Raw genomic sequence first — 23211 nt, 5'->3', positions numbered from 1 at the left:
TAGTTTCTCTGTATTTGGGATTTATGTTCTTAAAACTTAACTAAAACTGGTAATATTAAGATCAGTAGTATTAAGATAGTACTAATATTTAATAGGAATTTTGTGTTTAGAAGTAGAAAGCAAGCAGAAAAAATATTTCTAAAGTATACATTAAAGCTTCAAAGAGCTGACGAGATACCTTGTGAGGAATTACTTGGTCAAGATCTGGGAGAGGATATGGTTTGAGAAAGGTGAGCCTAGATTTGGTGACTTCGTTTGTCTGGGGTATATGATCTAACATAGAGTTTTATGGGGCTAAGTAGATCAAAATCTAGTTCAGGTCCTACCAAGAGTAGGACCTTGGTACACCATGCTGTCAGTTGACACCCTAAAGAGCAGAACCCCAACAGTAAAGGTGAACTAAAGGGACCTCAAAGATGTGAGCTGACTTTTGGAGCCTCTTTTTCCCTCAGGGTTGTTGCTGATACTGGGCATTGAGCAGAGGTCTGAGAAACAGGACTGTATACTGGGAGAGAGCTGCTGTTGGGGACAAGAAATTAGCAAGCTTTTGTAGAAAAGTAAAGGAGCCTAAAGCATACAGCCAGTTATCCTGTTGGGATATTTGCCAAATCCTAGGGTTTTGCAGAATGGGAGGCTAAACATCTCATCGGAAAGCCTTTGAAAAGCAGAGCAGACATTTTGGCAGTCACACAAGATACAGCCTAGAGTTATGAACCTGCCAATGGGGGGACACCCCAGTGAATTCCCAGGCTCTCTATTAAAAACCCTAGAGGGCTATGCTCTTGGAATGGAGATCAGCCAAAAATAGCTTAAACTTTACCAGAGCTGCAGCCCAGCCTCCATGCAGCACAGTCCCTGGTTGGTGATCAGCTACCATTCTATCTGTCTACTCAAGGGAAGGGAAACACTCTCTGGAGGCACTGTGTGAAAAACCAGAGGACATGGCAAAAGACAAGGTGATATGATCAAAAACCAAGAGATAAACATGGACGGTAGAATCAGATCCACAGATGATCCAGATATTGGAGTCATCCAAAAAGGATTTAAAAATAACTGTGTTTAAAAAATAAAATAAAAATAAAATAAAATGTGTTTGGGTTCAAGTAAATAGGAACAAAGGTAAAGAAATTAAATAAAACAATGGATTTTATTTAATTGAAATTATTGAAAATTGAATTGAAACATATTAAGAAGAATTAGGAATTTACAATATGGTAGTTCCTTAAAAAGTTAAATAGGGAATTACCATATGATCCAGCAATTGTGCTTCTAAGTATATACCCAGAAGACTTGAAAGCAGGGACTCAAGCAAATATTTGCATACCAGTGTTCATAGTAGCATTATTCACAACAGCCAAATGATGGAAACAACTCTAACATCCATTAACAGATGAATGCATTAACAAAATACATGTAATATTACTCAGCCTTTAAAAAGAATGAAATTCTGATGCATTCTACAATATGAATGAACCTCAAAAACACAGTGCTAAATGATATAAGCCAGACGATAAATGACAAATATTGTATAGTTCCATTTATATGAGGTACACACAATAACAATTACATAGAAATTGGGAGAATGGTAAAAGGTGTTAAAATGTTTAAGATTCTTGGGGCGCCTGGGTGGCTCAGTGGGTTAAAGCCTCTGCCTTCAGCTCAGGTCATGATCCCGGGGTCCTGGGATCAAGCCCTGCATCGGGCTCTCTGCTCACTGGGGAGCCTGCTTCCCTCTCTCTCTCTGACTGCATCTGCTTACTTGTGATCTCTGTCTGTCAAATAAATAAATAAAATATTTTAAAAAGAGAGAAAAGAAAAAATAAATTAAATGTTTAAGATTTTTTTTTTAGATTTCATTTATTTGACAGGGAGATCACCAGTAGGCAGAGAAGCAGGGGGATAGAGAGAGAGAGAAGCAGGCTTCCTGCTGAGCAGAGAGCCTGATACGGGACTCGATCCCAGGACCCTGAGATCATGACCTGAGCCAAAGGCAGAGGCTTAACTCACTGAGCCACCCAGGTACCCCCCAAAATGTTTAAGATTCTTATCATATAGCTGAGTAAGGTAAAAGTATCAACCAGTTAATATCAACTAGTCTATTCATATCAAGTAATTAATAAAATGTTCCTCAATTGACTTTAGACTTTGTTGACTTAAATATGCCTATTGTTATTTCTAGGATGTATTCTGGAATAGATAAAGAATATATCATCTCCAAACTAATAAGGAAAAATGGAATAATAAAAGAATATTCAGTCCTAAAGAAGGCAAGAAAGTAAAGAAAAAGGAACATATAAGCAGTAGAAATAAAAATACATAACAAGACAATATGTGTCTCAAATTGAATTCCCTGGGAAACATACTCAGAGACTGAGATTTGCCTGCAGGATATTTATTGGGATGGGCTTTAATATTAATTATTAATTAAGATTAATATCTGTGGGGAAGTGAGGAAACAGGATAAACCAGAGAAGTTAAACTGCAGTACAGTGGTAACAAAGACCTCAGTTGATTCTACTGGGACTTTGGAACTGGAGGTAGCCTTGGAAATGTCCAGGCATTTATACCCTGTCACTGGCCAGTCATTGGATACAGTTTTCTATCCTCTTCCACCCTCTCTTAAGGAGACATGACTTTAGGTAAAGCTGTATTTTAGGACTGAGGACAAGTCCCAAAGAAAAATTCAGCTGTCAGCTCTTGACTACTTACATGCCCAACAGCTGAGGGAAAAAATGCCCCAGTTCTAGACAAGATATGGCTGACTTACCTTGGCATTGGCTGTAGTATATTTCTACCCAAATCTGTTGGTAATTACATTAAATGTAAATGGACCAAATGGTTCAGTTAAAAGGCAAAGATTGTCAGATTGTACTAAAATTATTTTATTTTATTTTATTTTATTTTATTTATTTGACAGAGATCACAAGTAGGCAGAGAGAGAGAGGAGGAAGCAGGCTCCCCACAGGGCAGAGAGCCCGATGTGGGACTCGATGCCAGGACCCTGGGATCATGACCTGAGCCAAAAGCAGAGGCCTTAACCCATTGAGCCACCCAGGCGCCCCTGTACTAAAATTTTTAAAAAACTGTATTATAGTTACAAGAGACACATTTAAAATATAAAGATGCAAATGGATTGAAAGTAAAAGAATAGGAAAAAATTCATGCAAATTATAAAAAAGGGGGATGTTTAAAGGAAAAACCAAAGCTATATATATTCATGTAAGTTTTATATTACACAAACTATACCTCCTTTTAAAGTCTAAATCGGCGGTACCTGGGTGATTCAGTGGGTTAAGCCTCTGCCTTTGGCTCAGGTCATGATCTTGGGGTCCTGGGATCAAGCCCCACATCAAATTCCCTGTTCAGAGTCGGCTTTCCCCTCTCTTTCTCTTCCTGCCTCTCTGCCTACTTGTGATTTCTGTTTCTCTCTCAAATAAATAAATAAAATCTGAAAAAAAATAAAGTGCAAATTAGCTCTTACTGGTGTGAAATGTAATACTTTTTTAAATTTGGTTCTCCTATGTTTTAGTTTTACAGTGTCTGTCTAAGTAATTGTCTGGCCTTTTCACAAATGTTGGCAATATCCACACATACTTTTTTTGGTTCTGGTAATTCCTGTTATGAAATGTAGATTCTAAACTGATTTTCTTTCTCCGTCTATATTACTGCATAGACTATTCTCCTATTTAAGTGGACTGAACTGAACCAGAGCATATAATAAGATGGCTGATTTTCAGTTTGGATATAAAAATATAAAACTGCATTATCTCAAAACCACATTTAGCAAAAATGTGCTTGCCAAAGGATTTTTAGGATCCTGTGTATAAACTGAACAGATTTACATCAGAATCCTCAATTTCATCTTTATGAACTAAGGAAGATTGTAAAGAAATACAGAAGATCCCAAAAAGGCCCTACAAATATTTCTTGCTTAAGTTTAACAATGTGGGTTCTTTCCTTTCCTTTGTAAGTTGGCAGTTTGACTTTTAACTTTTTTCTAATTCTTTTTTTCCTATCTTTATCATTTAATACTTATTTTTTTAAAGATTTTATTTATTTATTTGACAGACAGAGATCACAAGTAGGCAGAGAGGCAGGCAGAGAGAGAGAGGAAGGGAAACAGGCTCCCTGCCGAGCAGAGAGCCCGACGTGGGGCTCGATCCCTGAGATCATGACCTGAGCTGAAGGCAGAGGCTTAACCCACTGAGCCACCCAGGTGCCCCTAATACTTATTTTTAAGATAACTACTATCACATAGTAATGATGTAAGAAATATTTTAGAAGAATTTTAGAAGAAGTATCAGTCAACAAGTATTTTTTGAACACCTACTACACTTCAACATGTCAGTCATTATTCTAGATGCTGGTGATATAATGGTAGGCAAGATTTGCAGAGTCCATGTCTTAAGGAGCTTACATTCTTTTTTTATTTTTTTAAGATTTTATTTATTTATCTGACAGACAGAGATCACAGGTAGGCAGAGAGACAGACAGAGAGAGAGGGGGAAGCAGGCTTCCTGCTGAGCAGAGAGCTCAGTGCGGGGCTCAATCCCAGGACCCAGGGACTATGACCTGAGCCAAAGGCAGAGGCTTTAACCCATTGAGGCACCCAGGCACCCCAGGAGCTTAAATTCTTGTAGTGGAATATGTATAATGAAAACAAAAACAAATAAACAAATGACTTCAGGGACTAAGAAGCATAATAACAAAGGATGTAATAATAGCAATATTTTGTAGACAATGGCTAGGGCATGCTACCTTAACCACAGTGGCTGGGAACGCCTTCTCTGAGAAGATGGCATTTTGAATTTGAACCTGATGGGAAGGAAGCAATTGTATGAATATCTGGAAAAAAGCCTTTAAGGAGAAAGAATAGTGAGTAAATGCCCAAAGAGGAGAGTTAGAGAGGGGAGGTTAGAAAATATGGTTGGTTTCATGAATTTTATAAAAATCTGTTTCGTTACTTTAGTCATATCATGTATATTTTAAGACCTTGGATATTGAAGGTACAATTCATCAAGTAAGGAGAACTTCTTGATAATAAGCAGCTCAACCATATTATGTTAGTCTATTGGAAAAATTACTAGGCTGGACTCAAAGCACAAGACTTACCCTTTCTTGTGATGTACTTCTTGAGTTTGAGTAAGTGACTTCATTTCATTGACTTCTGTTAAGTCCACTGTACATGTAGGGAAACTATCCCTGCTTGCCTCACCTACATCATGGATTTTATGGAGATAAAGGAGAATTGAACCAGTGACGATGGCTTTCTTCACTGAATGGTACCTGACATATCTATTGAATATAAAGAAGGTTCTTTGACTTGATTCTATTTGGCCCAGGGCAAGTACCTTAATGTTGATGTCGCTGTAACTATAACATTGTAATTCAGAAATTTCCCTAGAAGATTGCTATGACTGTCCCATTCCGAGCATTACCTCCAAGCTAAATCACTGTGTAGGAGTTAGATGTCATAGGTGATCAACAGAGTGTGATAAGCAGTTCACTTGTGTTTAAGAATCCTGGTCTGTCTTGTCCTACATAGCATTTCTTGTCTGTATACCTCTGTCTTTCCCCCCCTCTCTCCATTTGCAGGCGAGGTCATAGCTATTGTGGTGGGTAAGAGCAGAAGCACTGGAATAATGGAACTTCATGTTTGAGCCCTAGCTTTCCATTCCCTAGCTGGATAACTCTGTCTTAGCCTGTGTGAAATGGGGGTTAATAATACTGTCTGTCTCACCTGGTAGTTGTGAGGATAAAATGAATTCGTCTACTGAAAGCCTTAACACTATGCTTGACACAAAATAAATGATCAGTGAATCATCATTATTATAATTTTGCCAAGCATATGCCTTTGAGTCTGACCTGAGAAGATAAGACATACACAGAACATTATCTAGACAGTTTAAGTTGTATTAGTCAAGGTTCAAGCCAAGAAGCAGAGCCCATAAGAAGTATATATTAAGAGATTTATTATTTAAGTTTTTATTTACTGTTATTTGTTAACAACATGGATGGACCTCGAAGGCATTATGCTCAGTCAAATAAGTCAGAAAAACAAATATTGTGTGATCTCACTTATATGTGCAATCTAAAAAGTAAAACAACAATAACAGGAGAACAAGCTCATAGATACAGAAAACAGATCGGTGTTTGCCAGAGGCATCAGACAGCAGGGGAGACAAAGTGGGTAAAGAGTATCCAGAGGAACAAACTTCCAGTTATAAAATAAGTAAGTCATGAAGATATAACATATAGCAAGGTGACTACAGTTAACAATACTGTATTGTAGGGCAGCCCCTTCAGCTTCCCTCCTCCTTGGGAGCTTTGTACTATCACTTTGCTATCGCTCAGTAAACCTTGCTTTGCTGCCTACCAAAAAAAATTGTTGTACACCTTAGACTAAGATAATGTTATATGTCAGTTATATCGAAAGTTTTAAAAAAGAGATTTACTGCGAGGAGTTGGCTTACCCATTTACGGGGGCTGGCTAGATGAGGCCAAAATCCATAAGGAGTGCTGTCAGGGACAGGCCAGACCTCTTGGGCATGGACTGTAGCTGCTGTCCACAGACAGCATTTCTTCTTCTTCATCATGGGAGCCTCAGTAATTCTTTTAAAAAGTCCCTTCAACTAATTGAACCAGGCCCACCCAGATTATCTAGGATCATCTCTCATTAAAGTCAGTTGATCATGGGGGCACCTGGGTGGTGCAGTTGGTTAAGCATCTGCCTTTGGCTCAGGTCATGATCTCAGGATTCTGGGATCGAGTCCCGCATCAGGCTCCCTGCTCAGCAAGGAGCTTGCTTCTCCCGCTCCTCTGCCTGCCGCTCCCCCTGCTTGTGTTTTCTCTCTCTCTCTCTCACTCTCTGTCAAATAAATAAATAAAATGCTTACAGAAAAGGCCAATTGATTATGCACTTCAATTATATCTACAAAAACCTTCACAGCAACACCTAGATTATTGTTTGCTTTGTTAACTGAGGACTGAAGCATAGCTAAATTGATACATCCAAAGACCATTGATCAGATTAAAATGGTTTCTTTGTTTATACCAGAAATAGTTGTACTATGCAAATGTAAAAAAAGAAGGCTTCAGTGATCACAGAGATCACTGTGGGTAGAATAGCAGAGAGAGGCTTTATAGAGAACATAGAATTTCTGTAGGCCTTAGAAAATAGAAAGGATTTGGATAGGCTCTCGAGGAGCATCTTTCTCCTTTTAATTACAAACCATGCTTGCTTTAGTGCTTTCATCATCTTTCATTCCAAAGAGCAATTTGCTGACCAACATTATATATGAGAATTCCCAGGACCATGCAGTAGTAGCCACTGAACCACAGCCTTGGTTGTTGGGCCATTTGGCTGCCCGTAAATAAGCATATCTTCCTCTTTTGTCTTTTTATAGTAAGTTTTAAAAACAAACTTAGAATGTTGATCAAATCAAATATATATTTCATATAAATTATGTGCTATGTGTGAATTGGTCTAATTGAGTAATCAAGTATATTTCTCATAATTTCAACATTGGAAATCACTATAGAACATTACTATTATTTACCTGAGATGTTTTCTCTAACCAACAGATATAATTTTTATTAAAAGGCATTGTTGTGGGCGCCTGGGTGGCTCAGTGGGTTAAGCTGCTGCCTTCGGCTCAGGTCATGATCTCAGGGTCCTGGGATCGAGGCCTGCATTGGGCTCTCTGCTCACCAGGGAGCCTGCTTCCCTCTCTCTCTCTCTGCCTGCCTCTCTGTCTACTTGTGATCTCTCTCTGTCAAGTAAATAAATAAAATCTTAAAAAAAAAAAAAAAGGCATTGTTGTAAGGTTAATGGGCATAAAGCTTGATTTATTTAAGCTTCCAGGAAGCGAGGAGCCAAAACTGGAATTAATTCTATACATCATACATTGATTTATAATTTGAATTTAAGTTTCTTATGTTCAGGTTTTAATAAGAGTATCATATTTCCATAGTCACATCCATTATTTAGAGCTTGATTCCAGTGAAATGCATAATAGCCTTTTAAAAAATAGGCTTTTGAAACGTGGAGAAGGAAATATGGTGGGGGGGAGTGTGTATCCTGGGAAGCCAAGGTTAACTTGTGGAAGTTGTAAGCACTGAGAACAGTGTTCTGCTCTTCTTTGTTTAAAGGCAGCTTTCTCTGAAACTGAGGGCAGCCACCAACTAACCCTAATTAGATGTGCTTGGAAGGATCTATTTTTTCCAGTTTGCTTTCTTCTTTTATCCACCAAGCTAATTATAATACATCGTATAATTCATTGTACATTTTCTCTGATTATAGAAATCACTAATTCACTCATTTCAGCAAGTCCTATTTGGTGACTAACCTTATAAAGAAATTTTGCACCATTTGACTGTGTAGTTTGCTGTGTTCTTTAAAAAAGAAAAATAGATTGGGGGAAGGGAGAGAAATTTTTCTTCTATACAATGTTCAGGACAACATTGCTTAGTAGTGATATTTCTGGCATGTTCCCATATGATTGAGAGAGTTTGTTTTGAGGTTCTGTCTGGTAATAATGATGAATCACCCACTGCCATTCTAATGAACCTTTGTATTACATGAGCACATGCTTTATACATTCATTCATGAGAGAGAGAGAGGGAATGGGAGAGGAGTTGAGGAAGAGGGAGAGAGAGCATCTTTAGCAGGCTCTAGGCCCAGCGTGGAGCCAGATGTGGGGCTCCGTCTTATGACCCTGAAATCATGACCTGAGTGGAAATCAACAGTCGGATACTTACCTGACTGAGCCACCCAGGCACCCCTTTTCTTTTTTTGTTTTTTGTTTTGTTTTTTCCTTTAGAGAGAGAGTACATGCTTTAACTTGGAAGCAATAAAAAATGAAAGAGCCCCTAAATTTTATTACAGTCTCTTTTAAGATCTAATTTCTAGAGACAATTGTTTGTTGGTTAAAACAACTAGCTTAATATGCACTAAATTTAGCAATATTGGGAACTATGGTTTTAATTAGATAGTAGTACATAATTATTTCATTTAGCTTTGCATTTGCTTAGGGTCAAAATTATTATTTGACTCTAGAGGTTAATTTTGTGTTTTAAAAAAAAAAGATTTATTTATTTATTTATTTATTTATTTGACAGAGATTACATGTAGGCAGAGAGGCAGGCAGAGAGAGAGAGGAGGAATCATTTTGGAATCATAGCACCCCTCATTTTGTGCTATTATCTTTTGTCTTTAAAATATGTGGGATGAATCCACTTGGAACCTACTATTTTCAGAGTAAAAGCTTAATTTTTTCTTTTTAAGAAAAGTATCGTTTTCTTCTATGCCAGTTTGAGTTAGATTGCCAATCTCTTCTTGGTGAATTTACAGAAAAATATTTCCTAAACAAGTTTATTTCAAATCTTAACAGACAGGGGCGTCTGGGTGGCTCAGTTGGTTAAGCGACTGCCTTCAGCTCAGGTCATGATCCCACATCGGGCTCCTTGCTTGGCAGGGAGTCTGCTTCTCCCTCTGACCTCACCCCTCTCATGCGCTCTCTCTCTCTCTCTCTCTCTCAAATAAATAAATAAATAAATAAAATCTTAAAAAAAAAATCTTAAAAATATAAGCCCTTTTTAAAGAATAATGTTAACTGGTTATAGCAGCATTTCTGGTGTCCTGTGTGTGTTATGGGGCACTCTCTTGTATCATGTGATGGTCACTGTAATCCTGAAACACATGGTCTTGTTACTATTAGCATAATTCTGAGAAGCAGTAAAGACACTAAGGGTTAAAGCCAGTTTAGAAGAAATGAACCAACAGTTAAGCATCATGTTATTTTAGTTACGTGCTTACCAGTACTTGCTAGAATGGGCAGATACAGAGATAAGACATGTCCCCACCCTGAAGATGCTTACAGACTAGTAGAGGATATGGAAAAATAAACAAGAAGCTTGTAATTGAGACTGGGAGTAGAGTTGCTAAATTTAGCAAAACAGACAAACACAAAAACAGGATGCCCAGTTAAATTTTATTTTAAAATAAACGGTGAATTTATTTTTTGCATAAGTATATTCCAAGTATTGCCAATAAGCAACTAATAATTTTTCAATATAAGCATGTCCAATGCAGTCCAACTGAGAACATCCCAGAAGACTTTCTGGAAGAGGTTATATCTTAACTGGATTTTGAAGAATAGACCATTATAAGCAGTAGGAGGCATGTGCATAGCTACAGAGATAGGAAAGAATGCTACATTCCAGGAAGCGCCTGGCCAGAGCAGAGAGCCTGAGGAGCAGCTTACGGAGGTCCCTTTTGCACAGTCAAAATCATAAAGCCCACGTATGTCCTGTTAAGGAGTCTGCCTTTTATCCTCAGGGCAGTACAAACAAAATCAACAGAAGTTTTCTTTTCTTTCTCTTTGTTTTTATAAAGATATAATTGTTTATTTGAGAGAGAGCACAAGGGGTGAGAACACAAGTGGGGGGTGGGGGGTGGGGGGGAGGAAGGGGACAGCAGGGAGAGGGAGACTCAGGTTCCCCACTGAGCAATGAGCCCTATTTGAGGCTCAATCCCAGGACCCTGGTCCCAGGACAGACACTTAACCAACTGAGCCACCCAGGCACCCCTTACGCAGGGAAGCGATTGGTCAGATACAGGTTTCAGAAGAATTTCATCAGTTGTGGAGGGTGGGTAGTTTGGATCGGAGACATCACAGGCAGGGAAACCAGTTTTACGGTTGTTACAGTAATACAGGCACAGAGAAGTCAGGGCTTAAACCATGGCATTGGTGGTGGGAATGGAGGAGAAGAAAAAGTTTCAAGGCTATTAAGGAGAACTTTGATTGCCAGCACTCGGTGACCAGTTGAGGGGAGAGGGGTGATGAGGAAGAAGAAGTTTAAGACAACTCCATGTTTCTTCCCTCAGATACATGGGTGGATGATGGCACCTTTTAATAAGGTAGAGAATAAAGAAAGATTAAGTTTGGATAAGAGGAAATAAATGTCAACAGCAAGCACAGACCACTGTTTCTGGGAGCTCTGCTGGAAATAGTTGGTTTTAGTTTGGTTTAAATTCTTTAAAATTGTGGTAAAATATACATAACATTTATCATCTTGGTTGCTTTTGTTTTTGTTTGTCATTACCTTTTTTTGCTTTATTGATGTGTAATTGACAAAATTGTAAGATTTTTAAGGGTATAATGTGATGATTTGATATACATTCTGAAAGGATTCCCTCCCTTGAGTTAATTAACACCTCCCTTACTTCACGGATTTACCTTTTGGGGGACATGGGGGTGAAAACATTTAAGTTTGGCTCTCAACAAATTTCATTTATACCATACAGCGTTACCTGCTCTAGTCACCATATTATACATTAGATCCTGATACCTTATTCATCTAACTGAACATTTATACCCTTTTACCAGCCTCTCCCTATTTCCCATACTCCCCAGCCCATGGTAACCACTTCTCCGAGTTTCACTTTTTTTTTTTTTTCCTTAATTCCACATATAAGTGATACCATGTGGTATTTGTCTTTCTCTGTCTGGCTTATTTCACTTAGCATAATGCCCTCCAGGTTCATCCATGTTGTCACAAATGACAGGATTTCCTTCTTTTTTTAAGCTGAATAATATTTCATTGTATGTGTGTGTATGTATATATCTGTGCACACATACCACATTTTCTTTATTCATCATTAGACACTTAGGGTTTGTTTTTTTTTTAATGAGTCAAGTTCTTTGTTTTGGGTTTTTTGTTTTTTTGTTTTTTTTTTTCCCAAATTTCTCTTTAAATAACATCTTTGCCTCACATGGGGCTTGAACTCACCACCCTGAGATCAGGAGTCTCCTGCCTACCCACGGAGCCAGCTAGGTGTTCCCACTTAGGTCGTTTCTGTTATCCTGGCGGCTGTGAATAGTGCTGCAAAGAACATGAACAGATATCTCCTTGAGATAATGATTTCATTTCCTTTGTATATACACCCAGAAGTGGAATTGCTGGATCATATGGTAGTTCTATTTTTAATTTCATAAAAAACCTCCATACTGTTTCTCACAGTGCGTTATAACTAGTTTTAAGCGTCCAGTTCAGTAGTGTTAAGTATATTCGTTGTTGTGCAACCAGTCTCCAGAACTTCTTCATCTTGCAAAACCAAAACTCTATACCCATCAAACAAGAACTTCCTATTTCTCCTACCCTTCAACCCATGGCAGCCACCATTCTACTTGTAGTTTCTATGAGAGTATCTACTTTAGAAACCTTACAAAAAGTGGAATCACACAGTACTTGTCTTTTTGTGACTGGCTTATTTCATTTAGCATAATATCCTTAGGGTTCATCCATATTATGGCATGTTTCAGAGTTTCCTTATTTTTTAAGGTTGAATAATATTCTGTTGTAAATATATGCCACATTTTTTTTTAATCCATCTGTTCATTGATGAACTCTTGAGTTGCTTCTGCCTTTCAGCTGGGAATTTTTTAAAAATTTTCTAAAGATGTTATTTATTCATTTGAGAGAGAGAGCATGCACAAGTAGGGAAAGTGGGAGAGGGAGAAGCAGGCTCCCTGCTGAGCAAGGAGCCAGATGCGGGGCTAGATCTCAGGACCCTGAGATCATGACCTGAGCCGAAAGCAGACACTTAACCGACTGAGCCACCCAGGAGCCCCTGGAATCTGTTTAAAATTGACCTCATCCAGTTTGGTTATGCATACTCCTTAGATTCTGTTTTGAAAGATAATGGTAGCTTCTGAAAGTGTTTGATATCAGTGAGTATTAACTGATTATCCCACACAACCTTATTATTAGGTTATAATGAAAATGATTTCTGGCAGACATTTAGGTATTCATTCAGCACATAGTTAATTGTAAGCAGTCAGAAAACCTTCCATGTAATCAGTCTGTAAATTTATTAAAGTTCTAATTCTGTCCTTTTAGGTGTTCTGTCAACTTGCATGAAAGATTTACTCAAGGCAGAAGCAATGATACTCCAGAGGCAAGCTTCTATTGCCCTCATAATTAGCATCAGGCAACTAGAAATTCTGAACCAGTGATTCTCAAAATGTGGTCTCTTTGACCAGCAGCATTAGTATTGCTTTGAAACTTGCTCCAAACGCAAAGTTTCAGCCTCTCCTAAAACCAGATGAGTCAGAAACTCTGACAATGGGGTCCATTTGTCTGGGTTCTAACAAGACTTTCTGGAGATCTGAAGCTCCCTACAGTTTGAGGATTTCTGTTGTAAAATAATTAACTCTGAGTACCTCTCCAAAGATAAAGTTTGTAGCTTCAACTGGTTCTTTTACCCCCATTATGAAAAGGTAGGGGATATCCCATATTTCAGCCAATCTACATATCTTAAATACCTTCAATTTCACCAATGACGGTCCATTTCTAACATTCACTATGACATTTAACAAGCTACAAATGTCACCAATATGACCCTTATTTACTAATTAACAAAATCCCAGAAATGGATCAATCTTGACTAGGATGTGGACGATAGAAGCATGTGTAGTAGTTGCCTCAGAGCACATACTTCTTTATTACCTGATTAGGACTCTCTAGCCCTATACATTCCTGGACTATAAACACACAAATACCACACTGTGTCTGCTGAAGAATTTTGAAGTACATTAACAACATTATAACAGAAGGGGAGGAGGGAGTGGAGAAGGTTCTTGTGTGTGTGTGCATACGTGTGTGTGTAGGGAGAGGAAGAGTATGCGATGAGCACAATTAATGGCTGAGAGGAAGAATTCAGGGAAGAGGGAAAAAGAGATGTTGATGATACAGTGAGAGTGCAGAGAATGGTGAAGATTAAAGTAGCTGATGTGAAAAATAAAACAGCTGATGTGGGGAATTGGAGAGGGCGCTAACTGGACTTGAAGAATTTTCAGGCAACCCTACTCTCCTGTTTTTTCCTAAGGAAGAATTGGCAGGAAAATAAATCTTAGAAAATGATTTAAAACCTAGGATTTATACGTCTGTTCATTGTTATTGCTCTTTGAGATACAATTTTCACAGTTCATGAAATTACCCCTTCAGCGCCAATGGGTTTTGTAAAATGTAGCTAAAGAGTGCCATCTTCTGGTACTACCAGGTATGTGCAAACAAAGGCAGGATGTATGATCGAATCCTCATAGCAATAAAATCTCACCACTGGAAAACCTTTAATATTTTCTGCTGAGTATCCTATTGTAAAGTTGAACTTCTTTATAACCTGTGTCTTTCTAGTTAGGAGATCAGATTACTAGCAATGATTATAGTTTGTGTGTATGGCCTGCCTGAAAAACAAAGCTGTATGTGGCCAACCATACTTTTCATATAAGCATATGGGAAATTTGCTTTTGGTTAGTGATAGAAGCCACAAGTTGAAGAGCCTGTTCTTTGTGACTACCTCTTTGATGCAGGGTTGGCTTGAAGACTTAGCTCAAAACAGGAATCTGATTCTTGTAGCTGAATGTCAGACTTGTCTTCACTGCTTAACGATTCACTAATAAGATACTAATTTAGTCCTTTTTAAAAAAATGTTTAATGCATTATGGAAAAGTATTAATTTTATTTTTAGTAATGTTTTAAGATCAAAACTATATTTTTAATCATAGTTATTTGATAAGCATTTACTGAACACTTGAAATACTAAACTCTGTTCTGTGTGCTAGAAAGGGGAGGTTCAAAGATGAATATGACCTTGTTTCCGCCTTTGAATCACCTTACTTTCCACCAGGGAGGATAACATGAACATAAATGATGTTAGATTTGGGAATATAAGGAAAGAAGAGAGGAACGATGTGGGGTCAGGAAGGAAATATATGGCCTCCAGATTATGGATGTGGTGGAAATCTTGACCTTGGGCAGGTTATGAGTAGAGTGTTCCTCAAGATTCAGGAGCCCCCCCCCCAAAAAAAGAAAAATAAGATTCAAAAGCCAAAGATTGGGACATTTGAAGCAAATAACTCTTTAAGTCCTATTCTAGAAGCTGTTCATAATAGAATGTGCTCTTTTTGCATAAATACTCAGAATAGAGTTCATTTATTCATTCATTTGACAAGTACTTTTTAAGCACAACTGATCATGCGTCAGGCAATGTGCAAGTCCCAGGGAAAAAATAAAGGTGGAAGTCCAGTCCCTGCTTTGAGTTGCTTGTGCAGAGGGAATGAATGTGACCAGAGTCCCTTTGTAGAAACACTGTAGATGGGCATCTGACCCAGCCATTATTAAATCTGCTATACGTGCTCCTCTCCAAAATTAAGTAAATCTGATTCTTTTACCTCAATGGTTAATTAAAACCACAAGCTCTGGAGTCAGACTAACTGGCTTCAGATTCCAGCACCATGACTAACCTGCCCTGCAGATTCTTAACCTCTCTTAACCTCTCATTATCTCCATAAAATGGAGATAATGGTGGGGCGCCTGGGTGGCTCAGTGGGTTAAAGCCTCTGCCTTCAGCTCAGGTCATGATCCCAGGGTCCTGGGATCAAGCCCCGCATGGGGCTCTCTGCTCAGCAGGGAGCCTGCTTTCCCCTCTCTCTGCCTGCCTCTCTGCATACTTGTGATCTCTCTCTCTGTCAAATAAATAAATAAAATCTTTGAAAAAAAAAAAAGAGTAGAGTTCAGTGGTTCATAATTTACATATAACACCCAATGATCTTCCTAAATAGTGGCCTCCTTAAGACCCACCACCCATCTATCCTATTCCTCACCCACCTCCCTCTATCATCCCTGTTTGTTCTCAATAGTTAAGGGTCTCTCGTGATTTGTTGCCCTCTCTCTCTTCCTCTCTCCCAAATGTTCAACCGTTTGTTTCTTAAATTCCATGAGTGAAATCATATGGTATTTTTCTCTGATTGATGTATTTCGCTTAGCATAATACACTGTAGCTCCATCCATGTCGTTGCAAATGGCAGGATTTCATTCTTTTTAGGGGCTGAATAATACTCCATTACACAGACACACACACACACACACACACACACACACTCTTTATCCCTTCATCAGTCAGTTACACTTGGACACTTTGCATGGTTTGGGTATTGTTGATAATGCTGCTGTAAGCGTCTGTGCGCATGTCCTCCTTCGAATGTGTATTTTTGTATGCTTCGGGTAAATACTAAGTAGTGCAATTGCTCTATAATAGGGTAGCTCCAGTTTTAACTTTGTGGGGAGCCTCCATACTGTTCTTCAGAGCGGCTGCACCAGTTTGCATTCCCACCAACAGTGCAAGAGTGTTCCCCAAGCCTCAGTTAAAGAACTGAAATGAAAGCATTTTAATTATTGGATAATATTTCACTGTATGAACATACTTCACTTTATTCAGTCATCCTCCTGTTAATGACCATTTGTGTTGTTTTACCCATTTTCCACCTAGAAACAGTACTACATTCTGGTTGGCAATCTGAGGTCCTTCCAGACTATACCCTGACCTGCTGTTTTTAGAAAGAAAGATTTTTCATTATGGATTCAATTTTTTATTTTTTTCTTTATTTATTTTTAATATTTTATTTATTTATTTGAGAGACAGAGATCACAAGGAGGCAGAGAGGCAGGCAGAGAGAGAGGGGGAAGCAGGCTCCCTGCTGAGCAGAGAGCCCGATACGGGGCTCCATCCCAGGACCCTGAGATCATGACCTGAGCTGAAGGCAGAGGCTTAACCTACTGAGCCACCCAGGCGCCCCTCAAATTTTATCGTATTGTGTTTGGAGAATACTGTTTCTGCCATTTCTACTAAGTGGTAATGTATTAAGGCTTTGGTGTAATTTTGTAAAGTGTTCCATGGACATTTGAAAAGTCTGTTGTCAAGGCATATAAATCTACCCAATTAGTCAGGTTTTGTAGTTCTTCTACATCCTTTTTTTCATAGACTTTTTGATCTGTCATGGACTAAGAAAAGTGAACTAGGGTCTCCTATTCTAATGCCTTTCTGTTTATTTCTTCCATTTCTTATAGATGTTGCTTAATAAATTTTAATTCTACTTTATTTGCCTTATAGAAACTCATGAATGTAATATCTTTGTTGTGGATTGTATGTTTTAACATTATAAGGAGGGCTTTTTTAAAAACCTTATTTAATGCTTTCTCCACCTCTGACTTCAACCTCTTCTGATGTAAGATTGTCACTTAATTGTATTTTCCTTGCATTTGTTTGATATACCTGTACTGTCCTTTTTTTTTTTTTTTTCAACTTTTTTGACTCTGTTTTTTGAGGATATTTTTCTTTCAGTAGATGAGCTTATCCCACTGACATTTATAGATATGACTTAGTTCTAGAGCACATTTTATGACCTATTTTCCATTTTTAAGGATCCATTTGGTTTGGGCACCTGGGTGGCTCAGTAGTTAAGCATCTGCCTTCTGCTCAGGTCATGATCCTAGGGTCCTGGGATTGAGACCCACATCAGGTTCCCTACTGAGGAGCCTGCTTCTCCCTCTCCTGTTCCCCCTGCTTATGTTCCCTCTCTTGCTGTGTCTCTCTCTCAAATAAATGAACAAAATCTTAAAAAAAAAAAAAGATTAATTTGTTTTGTATCTTTCTCAGGATAGTGTGTATTTCCTTATTTTATGCATGTTCCTTCTGGTAATCAGGAAGGTTTGTATTCTGTATTTAGCTCTTCTAGTGTTTAGCTTTTTATGCTGTGGCTTTAAAAAATGTACTTTATCCTGTATTTCTTAAATCGACTTATTATAAGAAGTAACAAAATTATAATTCCTTTCTCATCTCCTTTGCTCCACCTAATTTTAATCAATACATTATTATTATTTGTTCTTCTAGTGATCATTGGTATACTTTTGAATATACTTCTGTCTCTGTTATTTGATTTATAAGGTGTATTATCTTTTGACCTTGAATATTAAAGATAAAGAAATCAATCCTTTTGGCAACTTTCATCTTTTTACATCTTCTCTTCTTGGTTTTTGTTAATTTTACTACTTTTACTGGTGTAGTTTATAATATTAACATTCTGGGACACCTGGGTGGCTCGGTCCATTAAGTGTCTGCCTTCAGCTTAGGTCGTGATCTCAGGGTCCTGGGATGGAGCCCCACATTGAGCTTCCTGCTCAGCGGGGAGCCTGCTTCTCCTCCTACCTGCTGCTCCCCCTGCTTGTGTTTCTCTCTCTGTTTCTCTCTCTCTGATGAAATGTTTAAAAAAAATAATATAAACATTCTCAACAATATACAATAGTTATTATGAGAATGAGCCCCGGAACCAGACTGCCTAGGTTGAAATCTTGGCTTTATCATTTTTTAGGTGTGTGACCTTAAGCAAGTTACTTAATAGATAATTGTTTCCTTGTTTTTACAATGTATATAACAATAGGTTCTACCTCACAGGTTTGTTTTCATGATAATGAAATTATAGCACTAGAACAGTGCCTGACCTATAATAAGCATCTGGTGATTATCAGATATTTTATTAATTATTATGAAGTAGATCCCCAGGGTTGTTTTCATCCCAATCCTACATTTCAGGGGGCTTCCACATTCAGGTTCTCTTTCTTGTTCATCTGCTGGTTACCTAAAATCCATTCTCTGGTAATTCTTTAAGAGACAGTAATGGAGTTCTATTTTCTAATCCTTATATGTTCAAAAACATTTGATGCCTTTTACTTGAAACAAGTTTAGCTATGTAAATAATAGTACTACTGTTGAGCACTCATTAAAATCACAGGTGATCTGTACTCATTATTATATCATTTTACCTCATATTAATGCTATAATTTTATTATTTATTTATTTATTTATTTATTTATTTTTAAGGATAGCTCTCTGCCCAACCTGGGCCCCTTCATAATTATGATATAAGTCAAGTATTATCCATATCCCCTTTAAAAATTAACAAATTAGGATCCAGACAAGTCATACTTCCTTTCTTAAAGACTTTGCTGGCATTGCACCATTATCTACCATTGATGTGGCTGTGGAGAAATCTGAGGTCAATCTGATTTATTTCCCTTTTAAGGTGCCTTGATCTTTTTGCCTGAATGCTGGAAAGATTATTTATTTTTGAAGTCTAGTAAAATTCAATGGGATAGGTCACAAGGGTCATTCTATATGTTTTCATGGAACACATTGTGTCCTTTCTTTTTTTTTTTTTTAAAGATTTTATTTATTTATTTGACAGAGAGAGATCACAAGTAGGCAGAGAAGCAGGCAGAGAGAGAGAGGAGGAAGCAGGCCCCCCACTGAGCAGAGTGCCCGACGTAGGACTCGATCCCAGGATCCTGAGACCATGACCCGAGCCGAAGGCAGCGGCCCAACCCACTGAGCCACCCAGGCGCCCCACATTGTGTCCTTTCAATTTATAAAGTGTCTTTTCACTTACATGAAGTTACCTTGAATTATACTTTGAATATTTTTTCATTTTCACTTGTTCTATTCTCCTTCATGTAGACATGCTAGATATCATGTCTTCTGTGTCTATAATTTTGCCTCAAGTTATTTTTAGTTCTTTTTAACTTTCCATTGCCATTTTCTCATTTTTCTTAACCTAGCCCTGTTTTAAGTCTGCTGTCATTTTTATCTGCCTTCTTCCCCTTCCCCACTTATAATGTGGCTTTAATTTCTAGGATTCTTCTCTTTTTCTTCCTTTCTGCTAGCTTATTTTACATTTCCTTCTGATGTCTCAGCATCAATTCTTTTGCTTTGAGGTCTTGTTTTTTAAGCTGTTTCATTAAGTCCTTTGAATTCACAGCATTATGTTTGGTCTGCTTCATGGCAACATTTTTCTGGAAAATGTCTCTTTATAACATTAACTTTTCATTTCCTTTCCTCCTTTTTCTTGTAGACTTGCTGTATAGATCTTATTTTCCTTTGGTTATTACTCATTATCGAATGAAAAGTGTTCTGTCTCGACCAGCTATTTGCAGGAAGCAACTGGAGCAGTGAATTGTGCTAATAGTGAGGCTGCTATGGCCGAGTGTGTGGGTATGTGTGTCGTGTGTGAGAAAGAGAAAAGAGGAGAAACTAGAGACAAAAATACACACACAGATCATGCTTAGCCAGTATTATCTCCCCAGCAGATGCTCATATTATATTCTCCCCTGCTGAGCAAGGGGTCTGCCGTGGGGCTCAATCCCAGAGCCCTGGAATCAGCGTCTGTCAAAGGCAGACGCTTAACTGACTGAGCCACCCAGGCACCCCAATATTTTAGGGGTTTTAAAAAAGATTTTATTTATTTATTTGACAGAGAGATAGAGAGCACAAGTGAGCAGAGTGGCAGGCAGAGGGAGAGGGAGAAGCAGGGTCTTTGCAGAGCAGGGGAAGCCTGATATGGGACTCAATCCCAGGACTCTGGGATCATGACCTGAGCCAAAGGTAGTGGCTTAACCAACTGAGCCACTCAGATGCCCCTATTTTTGGTTTTTAAACTTTAATTTTTTATCTTAAAACCACAGCCACTTTTTAAAAGAGTGCCTCTAATCTTAGGGAGACCAGGTATCATACCACCTCAGACCATCTTAAGTGGGAAAAATAGCTTTCAAATTCTGTGCACACCCTAGTCCCAGCAAGGTCTTTCATCATCATATAGCTGGTAAGGACAGAGCTTGGATTCAAATTCAGGTCTGTCCAAATCCAGAGCCTGAGTTCTTTTCATCATAGAACTTCATCTTAAAGAATACAGATATCTCCTTACATTGTTTATTGTTTCTTTTTATAACATTTTTCTATTAACTACTTTTTTGTTTCCTGGTTCTTAGTGTGACAAGTACAAGACTGGAGTTATTGATGGGCCCGCATGTAATAGCCTTTGTGTTACAGAAACTCTTTACTTTGGGAAATGCTTATCCACCAAGCCCAACAATCAGGTATGGACATTACAAATAAGCATTCCAGAATGATAGTGTACTCTAATTTTACCTTAAATGAAGTATTGTTAGAATTCTTGAACCAGAGTGTTAGGAAATTTTATATACTTCAATTCTGTATGCTTTGATTCACTCATCCAACAGATGTTTATTATTAATCCCTTATTCCCAGTATATTCCAGACACTGTTTAGTTATTAGGAATTCAGTGGTGATTAAGATAGATAAGATTACTTACCTCGTGGATCTTATATTAATTAATAGTGACTAATTCTAGGGTATGGTATTAGGGAAATGGAAACAGAAGAGTTTTGCCTTTCATCTTTCTGTGTAATGTGACTTTAAAAATGTATTTGTAGCTATAAATGCTTAATTAAGAAACAAGAAAGATCTCAAATCAACAAGCTGACTTTACAATTTAAGGAACTTGAAAAGGAACAAACTAAACCCAAATCTAGCAGAAGGAAATAAATAATACAGTTTACAGCAGAGATAAATAAAATGGAGAATAGAAAAACAATAGAGAAAAATCAATGAAACCAAAAGCTGGTTCTTGGGAAAGATCAACAAAATTGACAAACCTTTAGCTAGATGGTCGAAGAAAAAGAGAGAAGGCTCAAATTATTAAAATTAGGAACGAAGAGGGGACATTACTACTGACTCTACAGAAATAAAAAGGATTACATGAGAGTACTATAAACAACTGTACACCAACAAGTTAGGTAACCTAGACAAAATGGACAAATTCTAGAAACAGAAAACTTAGCAAGAAATAGAAAATCTGAATAGATCTATCACTAGTAAGGAGATTAAATCAGTAATCAAGAGTCTTCCAACAAGAAAAGCTGTGAGCCTGTTGCCTTCAGTGGTGAATTCTACCAAACATTTAAGTCCTTCTCAACCCTTTCCAAAAACTGAAAAGGAGGGAATACTTCCTGACTCATTCTGTGAGGCCAGCATTACCGTGATACCAAACCCAGCTAAAGACACTTGAACAAGGAAAGAAATCGACAGACTTTGTGTACATTAATGCAAAATATTCAACAAAATACTACCAAACCAAATTGAGCATATTAAAAAGATCATATACCACAGCCAAATGGGATTTATTACTAGAATGCTGGGATGGTTCAACATACAAAAGTCAATTTAATACACTAGATCAATGGATGAAAGGGGAAAAATCCACAGGATCATCTCAGTTGAAGCAGGAAAAGTATTTACAAAATTCAGTACACTCCTACAATAAAAACACTCAACAAATAGGAATAGAAGGCAAATGCCTCAACATAATAAAATATACATATGAAAAACCCATAACTAATATCATATTCAGTTGTGAAAATCTGAAAGCTTTTCCTCTAAAATCAGGAACAAGGCAAAGATGCCCACTTTTGCCACTTGTATTCAACATAATACTAGACGTTCTAGCCAAATCAGTTAGACAAGAAAGAGAAAGACAAGAAAAAAGCACCCAAATTAGAAAGGAAAAAATAAAATTATATCTGTTTGAAGATGACGTGATCTTTTATGTAGACCATGGGAGGTAGAAAAACATTTTATGGAGGGTAGAAAAACCTTTTATCTATGTAGGGAAACGTTCTTACAGCTAGTAAATGAATTCAGCAAAGTAGCTGGAAACAAAGTCAACACACAAAAATCAGTTGTATCTCTGTATAGTAACAATGAACATTCCACAAAGAAAATTAGGAAAACCATTCCGGGGCATCTGGGAGGTTCAGTCCATTAAGCATCTGCCTTCAGCTCAGATCTTGGTCACAGGGTTCCTGGCATCAAACCCTGCATTGGGTTCCCTGCTCTTGGGGAGCCTGCTTCTCCCTCCCTTCCCTGCTTGTGCTCTCTCTCTGTGTCTCACATACATACATACATACAATCTAAGAAAAAGAAAGAAAGAAAGAAAGAAAACCATTCCATTTACGTAGTATCAAAAAGGGTAAAGTACTTAGGAATTAACCGGGGGAAGGACTTGTACAATGAAAGTGTACAATGAAGGTGAAGGACTTGTACAATGAAGACTTCAAAGCATTGCTGAAAGAAATTAGAGCTATAAACAAATGGAGACATAACCCATGTTCATGGATTGGAAGACTTAGTATTGTTAAACGTTAATACCACCCAAATTGATCTACAGATTCAGTGAAATCCTTATCAAAATTCTGAGGATATCTTTTGCAGAAATAGAAAAACCTGCCCAAAATGGAATCTCAAAGGACACCAAATAGCAAAACAGTCATGAAAAAGTACTATAGAGCTGGAGGACTCAGACTTCCTGATTTCAGAACTTACTACAAAGCTACAGTAATCAAAACAATATGTACTAGAATGAAGACAGACATACAGATCAATAGAATAGAGAACCCAGGGGCGCCTGGGTGGCTCAGTGGGTTAAGCCTCTGCCTTCGGCCCAGGTCATGATCCCAGG

The 23211-nt window shown here is 37.9% G+C and overlaps 1 protein-coding gene across 2 annotated transcripts in view; it reads left to right on the top strand.

Moving 5' to 3' along the window:
- DIPK1A (divergent protein kinase domain 1A) overlaps window positions 1-23211 on the top strand; it is a 122349-nt gene that overhangs the window by 93466 nt on the left and 5672 nt on the right. The window contains exon 3 of one of the 2 annotated variants that reach the window (XM_059375402.1): window positions 20662-20769. The exons of the other annotated variant lie outside the window; for it this stretch is intronic. Within the exon in view, the coding sequence (XP_059231385.1) occupies window positions 20662-20769 (108 nt within the window). The remainder of the gene's footprint in view (window positions 1-20661; window positions 20770-23211) is intronic. 2 annotated transcript variants of the gene reach the window in all.

This window comes from Mustela nigripes, chromosome 14, assembly GCF_022355385.1.
Source record: "Mustela nigripes isolate SB6536 chromosome 14, MUSNIG.SB6536, whole genome shotgun sequence".
NCBI classification, from domain to species: domain Eukaryota; kingdom Metazoa; phylum Chordata; class Mammalia; order Carnivora; family Mustelidae; genus Mustela; species Mustela nigripes.
This window is presented reverse-complemented; position numbering and strand designations above follow the sequence as displayed.